General features: G+C 47.2%; 1 protein-coding gene across 3 annotated transcripts in view; it reads left to right on the top strand.

Annotated features, from left to right (window-relative positions):
• The first annotated feature begins 1,555 nt into the window (after positions 1-1,555).
• Positions 1,556-13,615, top strand: part of AK7 (adenylate kinase 7) — a 76,342-nt gene continuing 64,282 nt past the window's right edge. For 2 of the 3 annotated variants that reach the window (XM_082733229.1, XM_082733228.1), the window contains exons 1-3: positions 1,556-1,705; positions 6,744-6,932; positions 12,461-12,569. In XM_082733229.1, coding sequence (XP_082589355.1) covers positions 1,601-1,705; positions 6,744-6,932; positions 12,461-12,569 — 403 coding nt within the window. In that variant the 5' untranslated portion in view covers positions 1,556-1,600. Of the gene's footprint in view, positions 1,706-6,743; positions 6,933-9,601; positions 9,829-12,460; positions 12,570-13,615 lie in introns of those variants that run through there. The other variant, XM_082733230.1, reaches the window with a different exon arrangement.

The raw sequence follows: 13,615 nt of genomic DNA, 5'->3' as shown, positions 1-13,615 counted from the left end.
GCATGAATATTTTTACATCTTGTTAACTTCAAAAAAAAGAATGTTGCTATGAGCAAGCTGTTCCCAAATTGAATGCAAAATTTCAAAGTGTTAATTATTTTATCAAAACAAGTTTTAATGAGACATGTATAAAAAAAGACAGTGGGGTGGAGTGTCTGGGTGGCTCAGTCAGTTAAGCATCCAGCTCTTGATTTGGGCTCTGGTCAAGATCTCAGGTTGGGGGAGATCCAGCCCAGCATGGGGCTCTATACTGGACATGGAGCCTGCTTAAGATTTTTTCTCACTCTACCCCTATCTTTCCCCACCATTAGTTAGTTAATTAATTGAAAGGGTGGAGGCCAAAAAAAAGAAAAAGAAAAAAGAAAGGCTCCCATTTGCAGAAGTGGGCCTTATAAGTTGCAGAAAAAAAAATTTTTTTTCACCTTTGGACACCACTACAATAAAGACTGTCAAATATGTCTTCTTCAATCGTAATAGCCCTGTTAGGCTGGTGAGTTCATGCCTGTTTTAAAGCCAATTTAACAGCTGGGGTAAGGTTAAAGCATTGTCCCCATCACTCACAGATGGCTGCAGAGCTGGAATTCAAGGCCAGATCTGCTGAGTGCCCAGATCCTCCAAGCTGGCTGGAACTCCTGGGTCGCATCCATTTTTTTTTTTTTTAATCCATCAGTTTAAAAAAAAAAAAAAAGAGAGAAAAACACCTAAAAAACGCTGTATGTGTTCAATATTCACATTTAACAAGTTATTGTTTGGAGCACGAAGAATTTCAATAGAATCCAAGATAAGGGCAGAATACCCACAAGGACATCTGTGGTCCCGTGATAAAACAAAGTGAATGTCCTCTTTTAACTTATGGGTTTATCTGAGCACCTCCCTGTATAATCTCATTTGCGAAGTCAAACGCCTAAATTCCATTCCTTTGTGAACGTGGACGACAGCCCAGCACGGAGGCCTCCACCGGCCACCACCGCCGCCCACCCCCAGGGGTCTCTCCCCAGCGGCTCCTAACAGCCCCCGAGCCCGCCGAGCCCCACAGACCGAGCAGCGACTGGCTGCACCGTGCGGGCCACGCACGCTGTCATTCCGGCGTCCGGGACCCAGAACTCCACGGCGGCAGCTGCTCTCGGCGCAGCAGGACTGTCACGTCCGCCCGGGCGGACCATCCCACAAGGGAATGGGCTTCGGGCTTTCCCGGTGCAGCAGTTCTTTTCAGTCCCCCGGGTCTCGTGAACCCTGGGGCGCGTTTCCAGTTTCGGAATGAAAGAGATGACAGGGAGCAGCGGTCACGTGGCCCCGGCGTCCGGGCCGGGGAGGCTCCGAAAGCGGACTGCCCCGGCCAGAGAGTACCACGCGTGCAGCCAGAGAGCGCCCTGCTGGGGAGACAACGCTGCCCCAAGGCCCGGGTGAGGCCCGCCCCCGCCCAGGGAACGCCCCGCCCCCGCCCAGGGAACGCCCCGCCCCTGCCCCGGCCGAGCCCCGCCCCCGCCGCGGAACGCCACGCCCCGCGTTGTAGGCCCCTCCCCCGGAGGGCCAGCCCCCGCCCCACCTCCTTGGCAACCAGAGGGACGCTTTCTCCTTAGCAACCAGGGCTGCTCCCACCATGGCTGAGGAAGAGGGTACTGCTGCAGCCACGGAGAAAGTTAGCCGGATCCAGAGGGTGTTTATAAACCTGCTGGATTCCTACAGCAGCGGGAACATCGGGAAGGTGAGCGGCGGCGGGTCGGACTACAGAGAGCCCCAGTCCCCAGCTGCCAGGCCCCCGCCCCGGGGTGCCCGAGCCCCCGAACCCAGCGAGGGTCTGCGCCGCGGGGCGCTGCAGGGCCTCCCCTGAAGGAGGGTCCCTCGTCCTGGGCGCAGTCTGCACGCGGGGCGCCCCTGGAAGCCCAGGTGCTCGGCGCTCGCCGGTCGGGCGCGGCGTCCTCCCCAACCACGAAAGGAAAGCGAGGCTCAGCATGTTGGTTCTTCCGTCCCTTCCACGTGCGTGTGGAGGGTCGTTTGAGGCACGTTTTGTTTATGTGCCAGGCACTGTGTGGGGCCCTGAGTCCCACCGAACTCCCCCACCCCCCGTCGTTAGCCCTGGGGAACGAGGATGTTCCGAAAGAGGGTCCTGAGACCGTTCGTCGGAAAATACGCAGTAGTCACAAGGAAGCCATAATTTTATCATCTCCCTGGCCGGGACTCGTTCACCTCCGTTCTCCCCTCTGGAGCAGCACAGACGTGTGTCCTCACCCTGGGCAGACTTGGGGGGGCTAAGGATCCCATTTGCAGACAACACATGCTACCGAGAATAGGATGTGGCTGCAGTGCATACCATCTCTACTGGTTTCCTAGGGCTGCGGTCAACAACGTACCACAAGCTTCATGGCTTAAAACCACGGGGTGTATTCTGTCTTGATTCTGGAGGCCAGAAGCCCAAAATCAAAGTGTTGGCAAGGCTGGTTCCTTTTAAAAGCTGCGAGGAAGATTTCTGCTGCACACCTCTCTCTCTCTCTCTCTCTCTCTCTCTCTCTCTCTGTCTCTCTCGTAGTTTTTGGCACTTGCCAGCAATTCTTGCATCCTTTGGCTTGTAGACTCATCACTCCAATCTCTGCCTCTGTCTTCCCATGGTGTTTCCCGCAATTCTCTCTGTGTCCGAATTTCCCTGTTTTTAGGACACCGACCTTTGGATTAGAGCCCATTCTAATCCAGTATGACCTCATTTTAATTTGATTCCAGCTGCAAAGACCCTATTTCCAAATGGGGATGGGGAGTAGGGGGCCACTACTCCATCCAGTACCATCTAAAGATCAGTCAAAAGATATATAGATTTAGGGGCACCTGGGTGGCTCAGTGGGTTAAAGCCTCTGCCTTCGGCTCAGGTCGTTCTCCCAGGGTCCTGGGATGAAACTCCACATCGGACTTTCTGCTCAGCAGGGGGCCTGCTTCCACCTCTCTCTGCCTGCCTCTCTGCCTCCTTGTGATTTCTGTCAAATAAGTAAAAATCTTTTAAAAATATATAGATTTAGATTATTTATATATAAAAATAGTAATACTGTATATATGGCATGCAACAATATATATGGTAATATTTGTGATGGTGTTGTGAGAAAGGAAGCTAGGAGGCTCAAGGAGGAGTCATTTGCCAGGACAGCAAACCAGGACTTAATTTCAGTCTCTCCCGGAGTGGAATTTTATACAATCATCTAAAATTCTCTGCAGGGCATCAATGAGGTTGTCTGTCACAGGGCTCTCTCCATTCCCCAGAGGAAGATGAAGTAATTTGCATAACGACCCCCCCCACTCCCCTAAGGGAAGGTGACCTTGCTAAAACAATCTTTTTTTGCTAATAACTCCTCACCCCACCCTCCTCCTCATAAAAACCTTCCATTCTGTGCGGCTTCTCTGGGCTCCCCTCTGCTTGCAAGATGGGATTTCTGCTGAATTCATGAATCACTTAATAAAGCCAATTAGATCTTCTAATGTTCTCTGTTCAGTTTTATTTTTTAGCAGTGTGTACATTGTATGTGATAAGTATCTACTACGAGAGACTAAAAATACATGATACATCTCCCACAGGACTAGAAAAGCAAGGGAGGGGGCAGAGAAAGGACAAGAGTACAATAGGCAGGGTGCCTGGGTGGCTCAGTGGGTTAAGCCGCTGCCTTCGGCTCAGGTCATGATCTCAGGGTCCTGGGATTGAGTCCCGCATCGGGCTCTCTGCTCAGCAGGGAGCCTGCTTCCTCCTCTCTCTCTCTCTGCCTGCCTCACTGCCTACTTGTAGTCTCTCTCTGTCAAATAAATAAATAAATCTTAAAAAAAAAAAGAGTACAATAGGCAAAAAATAAATAACAAAATATGTGTATTTAAAGAAAGGAAGCTTTAGGGGCACCTGGGTGGCTCAGTGGGTTGTCTCTGCCTTCGGCTCGGGTCATGGTCTCAGGTTCCTGGTATCGGACCTCACATCTGGCTCTCTGCTCACTGGGAAGCCTGCTTCCCCTTCTCTCTCTGCCTGCCTCTCTGCCTATGTGTGATCTCTCTCTGACAAATAAATAAAATTTTTTAAAAAAACTTTAAAAAGACAGATGTAGTATGAAGGGATTTATGTCTTTCAAAAAGATACAGATATAGAGAAGATACGTAGGTAGATCGATAGAGATGATCTGTGTGCAGAAAATGTCTCAGAGTAGGGGCACGTGAGTGGTCCAGTCGTTTGAGCCTCCAACTCTTGATTTCCGCTCAGGGTCATGGGATCAAGCCCCCCGTAGGGCTCTGTGCTCAGAAGAGAGTCTGCTTGAGATTCTTGGTCGCTCTCTGCCTCTCTATGGCCCTTACCCTCACACCCCAGGATGAGCATCAAGCTGGAGGAGCTGATTCAAAGGCAAGCTCCAAGGCAGACGTTCTGAGTGGGAGTCAGAGGACAGAGAGGTGAGCGTGCGGGGAATCACACCGGGACAGCAGGCACAGGGCCCAGGACCCTTTAGACTTGGCGGCCCACAAACGCCATTTGTTTCAGAAGGAAACAAATGAGATTTTAGAGTCAAAGACGGTGGGTCTTCCTGGCAATACAATCATGAAATAGAATTTTTAGTATTTATTTTTTTTCTTGGAGGAAAGGACCCATGAAAGTCTGAAGGTGGCCCTGCTCAGCAGCTCTCTGGTGCCCCACCCACTTTCTGCATAAATTTAACGAAGGGGAATCACACACAGAGGAGGGGGGGGGGTGCTGTGGGGAAATGTAAGGGAGAGGAACAAGCCCGACTCCCTACACATCACAGAGCCCCTTGGGGGCCTCGATCTCACCACCCTGAGATCATGACCTGAGCTGAAATCAAGAGTCAGAGGCTTAACCCCCTGACCCACCCAGGTGCCCCTCTTGATTATTTAAAAAGGGAGGTGACCTGATTGAGATTAGGACGGTGGGAGGCAAGAGAATTTAAACTTTTTCTTTACCCCCTTTTGAACTCTGGCTATTTTTTTTTTTTTTTTTTTTTTTTTTACAGCACAATGTTTTTAGAACAAAAGCTTTCTTTTAGTTTGTAGAGATCTTTTCCAAAAGCTTATTGGTAACAGAATGTTTCTGTTATTCCTTGACTGACCTGGGTTCCAGTTCGGAAATTTTAGGGAATTTCTGTTCTCCATACCAAGCCATGCAGGAGTGGGAATATGAAGTATATAAAAGAGATGGCGGCTGGGTCTCTAGTCTTCAGGCTCCTGCCCAGCTGGGCGAGGCCAGCTGCTCCCCTGCCCCCACTCCCCAACACGTCCCCTGGGAGGGAGGAGGGTGGGGGTTATGGTCCATGTCCTGTTTTGGGGATCAGAGGTACAGTTGTACCCCTCCCTGCCCATGCAGTCTTGGGCAAGCTCCTTACAGCTGGGCATCAGTGTCCTCGACTGTGAAATGGGGTAATAAAATGGAATGTGTATTTTTTAACTTTTAAAAAAGATTTTATTTATTTATCTGTCAGAGAGGGGGAGCACAAGCAGGAGGAGAATGGCAGGCAGAGGGAGAAACAGGTTCTCCACTGAGCAGGGAGCCCATTGCGGGGCTTGATCCCAGGAATCTGGGATCATGACCCAAGCTGAAGGCAAATGCTCAACCACTGAGCTACCCAGGTGCCCCGGAATATGTATGTCTGAGAGAAACATGAAAATATATATGATATACTTAGAAGAAATGTATTCCCATAAGTGGTTGAACCTGACAAGCCTGGGTTACTTATGTAAAATGACTGTTACCAAAATAAATGAGGTGGGACTTCCAGTTTGTTTGGGTTTTTTCTGTGTTTTCCTCCCAAGGTATGATATGATAATGTCATGATTGCTTACATACGTTTAACATGTAAATTACAATAAAATCATTCTTACTTACATGCAAATAATTTATATTAAGTATACACACATATATGAAACTCTTTTTTTTTTTTTAAGATTTTATTTATTTATTTGACAGACAGAGATCACAAATAGGCAGAGAGGCAGGCAGAGAGAGAGAGGAGGAAGCAGGCTCCCCACTGAGCAGAGAGCCCGATGCGGGGCTCGATCCCAGGACCCTGGGATCATGACCCAAGCCGAAGGCAGTGGCTTAACCACTGAGCCACCCAGGCGCCCCATGAAACTCTTTAACATTGCATAAATGACTCCGAAGGATAACTTCTGTAAGATAAGAAATAAAACTTCACCAACCTGATTTTTTTCGTCTTTTGAGAGAGAGAGCACAAGCTAGCAAGGGGAGCAGAGTGGGGCAGAGGGCGAGAGAAAGAGAGAGAGAATCTTAAGCAGGCTCCATGCCTGGTGGAGGGCTGGATCTCTTGACCCTGAGACTGAGTATAAGTAAAAAGGAAGATAGAAGATCTTATTAGTAATTTTTATATGGATTTCTTGTGAAATTAGGAATATTTTTAACCCGTTGGGTTAAATAAAACATGACTATATTCATTTCACTGGTTTCCTTTTACTTCTGTTCATGGGGCTACTAGCCAGTTTAATTCACCAGAGTGGATAGCATGACATTACTCCATTTCTATTAGGCAAGACCAACATGGTGACTGCAGCCCTTCCCTGCTTATTGCCAGAGCAGGGCAATACCCTTGCTACATGCTTTAAGCTCTCTGAGCCAGGGTTCCTCCTCTATAAAATAGAATGTTGTGAGAGCACGCACTTTGCTGTGTCTCTCAGTTAGTGTTAACTTCAGCGAGCTACCAGTGTACAGCCCTCATTATACACTGTTCTTTGTTGTTTCTTAGTACGTTTATGTTTTCTTGCAGTTTCTGTCTAACTGCGTCGTTGGGGCTTCCCTTGAAGAAATTACGGAAGAAGAGGAAGAAGACGAAGAAAATAAGTCAGCCCTGCCGGAAGCCTCATCAGTCAAACTTAAGGAAGGCACCTTCCAGATTGTGGGCACACTCTCCAAGCTCGAAAGTGTTCAGCCTGACTTTGCCGTGGAGACATACACTGTAAGTCTAGGTGGCTGTTGCTAAGAGTAAACCAAGGGCAGAGCCGCCTCGAGCTCCCACACCTTCATGGTACACTCTTAGTCTTTGCTTCCTCTCTCTTCTGCAAACTTGGGAGTGGGAGAAAGTGAGGGGCAGGTGGAAGTAGGCCTTTGTCCTCTGATGGAGAACAACCATGGAGAACAAATGTGTGCCTTTACAAACAAAGCATTTAAATTCGATATTCTTGGAAGGGGTGGATCTAATCTAGACTTTCAGACTATAAAATTTCTAGCCTTGGGGCACCTGGGTGGCTCGGTTAAGCATCCAACTCTTGATTTCGGCTCGGGTCATGAGTCAGCATTGTGTGATCGAGCCCCTCACTGGGCTCCATGCTGTGTGCAGAGCCTGCTTAAGATTCTCTCTCTCCGGGGGCGCCTGGGTGGCTCAGTGGATTAAGCCGCTGCCTTCGGCTCAGGTCATGATCTCAGTGTCCTGGGATCGAGCCCCCGAATCGGGCTCTCTGCTCAGCGGGAGCCTGCTTCTCTCTCTCTCTCTGCCTGACTCTCTGCCTACTTGTGATTTCTCTCTCTGTCAAATAAATAATAAAATCTTTAAAAAAAAAAAAAAAAAAGATTCTCTCTCTCCTTCTCCCTTGGGCACCAGCTTAAAAAAAAAAAAAAATTTCTAAACTGTGTTTAAAATGCATCCAACCCTAAGGGTGCCTGGGTGGCTCAGTGGGTTAAGCCTCTGCCTTCAGCTCAGGTCATGATCTCAGTGTCCTGGGATCGAGCCCCGCATCAGGCTCTCTGCTCAGCAGGGAGCCTGCTTACCCCTCTCTCTCTGCCTGCTTCTCTGCCTACTTGTGATCTCTGTCTGTCAAATAAATAAATAAAATCTTCAAAAAAAATAAAAATAAAAATAATGCATTCAACTCTACATTACCCAACAACCCCAGGCCATGGCGGGTGGAAGAGAAACCTCCTTTGGTAATAAACCACTCCATAATAACACATCAGTATGTTACTGTCTTACTGAGAAACAGTGCTGCTCTTGTCAAAAACCCTCCTCTGCTCTGGAGCTGAAGTATAACATGAAGACGGAGTTGGGGGATAAAGAGGAACAATCATTTTATTACTTTGTCGGGCAAAGGAGGCTGAAGCAGGCTAATGCCTTCACAACTCAGACCCTTCCAGTTAGAAAATGGGCAGAAGACATCAATAGACCTTTTTCTGAAGACAGCATACAGATGGCTAAGGGACATGTGAAAAGATGCTGAGCATCAGTCATCATCAGGGCCATTCCGATGAAAATCACAATAAGGTCTCACTTCACATGTGTCAGACTGGCTAAAATTAACAAGTTAGGAAACAACAGATGTTGGCAAACATGCAGAGAAAGGGGAACCCTCTTGTTACTATTGTGGGAATGCAAGCTGGTGCAACCACTCTGGAAAACAGTATGGAGGCTCCTCAAAAAGTTACCCTACGAGCCAGGAAGTGCACTACTCGGTGTTTACCCAAAGGATCCAAAAATGCTGATTCAAAGGGGCACCTGCACCCCAGGGTTCATAGCAGCAATGTCTACAATAGCCAAACTGGAAAGAGCCCACATGTCCATCGATGGGCGAATGGGTAAAGAAGATGTGGTGTATCTACATGAAATATTACTGTGCCATCAAAAAGAATGACATCTTGCCATTTGCAACAACGTGGATGGAACTACACGATACTATGCTAAGTGAAATAAGACATTCATAGACTAAATACTGAACGATTTCACATATAGTTCAGATTTAGGAAACAAAACACATGAACATACAGCAAGGGAAAAAAAAAAGAGTGTGGGAAAGCAAACCATAAGAGACTCTCAATAATAAAGAACAAAATGAGGGTTCCTAGATGGGCAATGGGGGGGTGGGCTAGATGGATGATGGGTATCAGGACACGTGTTAGGATGAGCCCTGCGTATTTTATATAAGTGATTCTTATAAATTCTATATTCTATTCTATATTCTATTCTAAATTCTATACCTTATAAATTCTATATCTATACTTATAAATTCCTTATAAATTCTATACCTTGTAAATTCTATATATCTCTTATAAATTCTATATTCTATTCTATATTCTATTCTAAATTCTATACCTGAAGCTAATATGACACTGCATGCTAACTAACTGGAATTTAAATAAAAACTTGGGGGGAAAACGAATACTGTAGACCCACTTTTATAAGAAAACACAGGATTGCTGCTGCCCCTCGGAACAATGTGTTACTTAAACTGTAACCCCTGGAGGATTTCACTAGTTACCAAGCACATTTAGATATGGCCTTAAATACATAGACTGGCAACAGGTCTTTGGGGAGAAGGACAATATACGACCGTGAAGCTGGGCCGCTGGGGATACCCGGCTCGCTCAGGCTCGGAATGCCGCCCCTTCACAGAAGCCGGGCAGCCCGGAACGCCCAGTCAGCTCATGATGGAACGAAAACCACCTGCTTCCCTGTTCCGTTGTTGCTCCTTTCTCTTCCCAGAAGCTCCCGCTGTTAGTTAGTTAGATGAGTCCTTTGAATGTGCTTGTTTAACTATAAACTTTATCCTCCTTCTTGCTGGTCTGCAAGATGCGATTAACGTTTGACCTTCATCAATCCTTCTATTGGCTATTGTTTCTATCTAATAAAAGTGAGACTGTGGAGTTGCTCGTGGCCGCAGTCCTTTCCGACTGTTGTCCCCTGCGCCCAATCTCTGGCCGCTGATTTGTTTGTGCCTCATTCTTCTCTCGTCGCCGACTGGAAGCCGCACAGGATCTATGGTTTCAATAAGAATCTGGTTAGTGCTGGCAGCCTCGCTCCCGCCGCCTTCAAGGAGGTCTCCTGACTAACACTGGCGCCAGCCATCCGAGTCTTGTTACTAAATGTAAGTTGAGGTCAGTGGGTTGTCAGTATGAATACCCAGTTCCCGGGACAGGATTCTACAGAAAAACAAGTGAAGGGGAGGGGGAAGCTTCAAGAATGGAGAAGAGAAAAACGTGTTCAGTTTAAAGTCAAGACTTACCAAAGCATTAGCGTGTCCATCTGAATTTCCACCCATCTTTACATTTCTGTAGCAGTTTTACTGCTTCCCCCGTGACCCATGCTACTCAACCCTCATCCTGGATATTTATGTACTTCTGAGAGGGGTGTCTCTCTCATCACCGCACCGGCCGCTCTTCAGGCCCTACCTACAGCTTTGAAGACACTGCACCGTGCAACAGCCTTTCCTCTTCCAACCCACCCAGTCCTATTTATCCATCAGGGTTTGACTCCGGATGCCACCTCCTCCAGGAAGCTCTCAGTGATTTCTACTTCTACACTCCTTGTTTCAATACTGAGCTCTTTTCTTGTACTCCCATAGCATCTTTACCTGCCTACATCATCACACTTGTCACACTTTATGGTTATTGTCTGTCATCGCTGGGTGGCCCAGACTATGACTCTCACCCCCTTGAGAACAGACACCTCACTTCTCCTACTCATTTGTGCATCTTTGGCCCCAAGCACATTGACTGGCAGAAAGTAGCCCTCAGTAAACACTTGTGAGATGGAATGAATGAGTCCCCTCCTGCCCTCTGAGGGAACTTTCTCCACCACTTACCCATTTTCACACTCTCCAGGGGCTTTGCTCACCACCGGCTTCTTTCTTTCCACCTATCCACGTGCTTCACGCTCCCATCTTTCCAAGAGTCAAAAATACCATATGTGGCCTCCCTGCTGGCTACCGTCCTCTTTCTCTGGCCCTAGCCCCAGGCCACCACTGCTACATTTGCCAGCCTCACTCCTGCATTCATGGCCTGTGAGTCCCACCTGCCAGAAGGTGCCCCCACCACATCACAGGAAATGCCTGGCAAGTGTCACCAGGGAGCTCGAAATTCCCAAAGTCCTGTCTTCCTGGTTTCTTGGGAGTCAGTCTCCTTCCTCCTTCCTCAGCCTTCATAACCTGGCTTCTCTTGTGCATCTGAGGCTCCCGTTAAATGCGGTTTTCCCCAGAGCCCCCTCCTTTCTCCTAATGGATGTCCTTCCTCAATCTCATCCAGGCCTGCGGCTTCAGCTCCCCAACAGGAACCAATGTCTTTCACATCTGCCACCTGCCCTGTTGACATCCAAATCCAACTGCCCTATAATGACCATCCCTGCCCCCAGAAAGCCCTGATGGCACATCTGAATCAATATGCCCCAAATTAAATTTACCATGCTCCTCTGCAAAACCCCTCTGTCTTTTAGACTCTTTAAGAACCCTGCTCTCTGCATCAGTCTGGGCTGTTCAGGTCTGTAAGCACTAGGGAAATGCGGCAACGCAAACTGGCTTAATAAATAAGGAAATTCTTCAGTTTATGTGGCTGGCAGTCTCTTAAAGAAGATGCAGTTTCAGGGCTGGCGTGATCCAGGGGCTGCTGTTGCTTTTTCTGCCCCTTCCTGGGCTCTGCCTCCCCTTGAGGGTGATTTCATTCTCAGGCTGGCAGGAAGGAGGCAACAGTCTGGAGTCTCACAGTCACAAACAGACTATGGGACATGCATGTCTGTTGTTTAAACCACTCAATGTGTGACCCTAAGTGATAGCAGCCCTCGGAAATGAGTACCGGGGGGACTCCAAGGGACTTAGGGAACCAGGCTGGGGAAACTAGCTGGCTGTGCTGTGGGTTTTAATGGGAGCATGAACCCTGTCCAGGTCCTCTCTCTCTCTGGAAAGGCATTCACTTTGCTTCTGTTCTTTAACCAAGTTATGTGGTAAGAGGTCACGTCTGGTCTGAAATGTTCTGCTTTAATGCAAGTGGTCAAGGAACTGTGGGGATTATCTGATTCTCAGGATAACTGGACTAACAGCCAATGGAAATCCTGATTTGGAAAGGCAGGGTCCTCTGATGGTTATCATAATACCCGCCCACTGTAGGGCACTCCTAGGAAACATACCAACATCCACACAGGAAGGAATAACTATTTCAAACATGGTGATCACCAAAGTTACTTTGTCTAATGTAAGAATTTTATATTTTTACCCATTAAAAGTTTCTGTATTTTTTAAAATATTCCCAACTGTCAGCTGTAATAAGGCACCTTACATCTACAAAGAGGACCGATTAATTCCATCTTGAGGATTCTGAAACAATCTGCATTAATCACTCATCAACACTTGTGAGTAGCTCATGATATATAATGGCTTGAATAATCTCACAAAGAGTTGGAGTTAATTTCAAATGCCTCACACATTTTCTTTCAGTGTGTTGTAATTCTTCCCTTCTGAATCGGGGTGTAAATAGCATGCAGAAATAGTACCTAAGATCATTATGCAATTTTTTAATCATCTGTTCCCAGCTATTTTTCATAAACTTATTTGTTACTTGGAAACTACACACAGAAGAGAGCCAAAATTTCATTTTAAATAGACATCCTGCAAATGTTTCCTGTAGGACACTTCATCCGCAGTATATCTAATTTGGAAATTGTCATTCCGGCTAAATATGAAATGAAGGTTAGCTCCTTTCAACAAATGACTCTCAATTCTCTTTTTTCAGACCATCTCTCGAGAAGACCTTCTCATGCGCCTCCTGGAGTGTGACGTCATTATTTATAACATCTCCGAGAATGCACAGCAAGCAGAGGAGGCCATCTGGGCAGTCTCTGGTCAGTGAACCAGTCTCTTCTCTCTCCAGGGAAACTACTCTCATGCAATGTCCTTACCCTCAGAGCTGTCTAATGACCACGAGGCAAATTACAACCATGGGAAAACCGATCTGAAACTTCCCTAAAACATGAAATGAAGTTAGGCTAATGAAGATGCCTTTGGGTCGTGTTAAAGATAAGCTGGGGCATAGGAAAACCTTCAAGAGTTGATGTGAGCAAAAACCAATTCATGAGAGCTTGCCATGTGGGAAGCAGTTAGGAGCGCTGCACGGACAGGAGGCAGGGCAAAGACTGACCCGGCAAAGGCAGAGCAAAGCAAGCAAATGATTTGATTGGCTATAGTTTAAGCATGGCCTGACCTGGAAGAGCCTAGTTAGCTGTCATGATGGGTCGTCCTCAGGTTTTGATTTCCTAACCTTGCGGCAGTTGTAGACCTAGGCTTTGGTTTGCTGATGGGGACTGCTGTGACCTTAGAGCCACCTGAGACTCAATGACCCCGTTTCTGAATGAATTAAACAACACATGCTTCCGAAGAATAGACTATTGTTACTCGTGAAAAGAAAGGAAACGGTAACTTTGAAGATTCAACTTGTATTCATGCTTAAGGAGGTGGGGTTGAGCGCATTGGGAACATATAAAAATGAATGAGACAAAGATTATACCCGCGAGGTCCCTGGAGTCCTATGGGAGAGTCAAGGCATATGGGAGGGACTTCACCACGGGACAGAGAATGGCACATTCGCAAGAAGGGCATCACGAGAGGGATGTGCCTTTAAGAGGAGAGGACTTATTTCTGTGAGGATCTGATTTAATTTAATAAATGTCCCCTGATAGTAAGGGTCAGTGAGGCCTCAGGGAGAGTGCTTGCGTTTTTCCAATGCTTTCATAACTGTAATGAACTCTAAGGACCGCAGGTCTTAGAGAACAAGGTGATGTCTCACAGTGTGGTGGTGTCATGATTCATCTCTTGATTAAGTTGGGAGCAAAGGAGAAAACATATCGGCGTATTCAAATCACCACCCCAGACTAGCAGGACAGCCAAAAGA

Source organism: Mustela nivalis (assembly GCF_964662115.1).
Source record: "Mustela nivalis genome assembly, chromosome: 6".
Taxonomy (NCBI): domain Eukaryota; kingdom Metazoa; phylum Chordata; class Mammalia; order Carnivora; family Mustelidae; genus Mustela; species Mustela nivalis.
The sequence above is the reverse complement of the archived record's forward strand: the minus strand, read 5'-3'. Positions and strand labels throughout refer to the sequence as shown.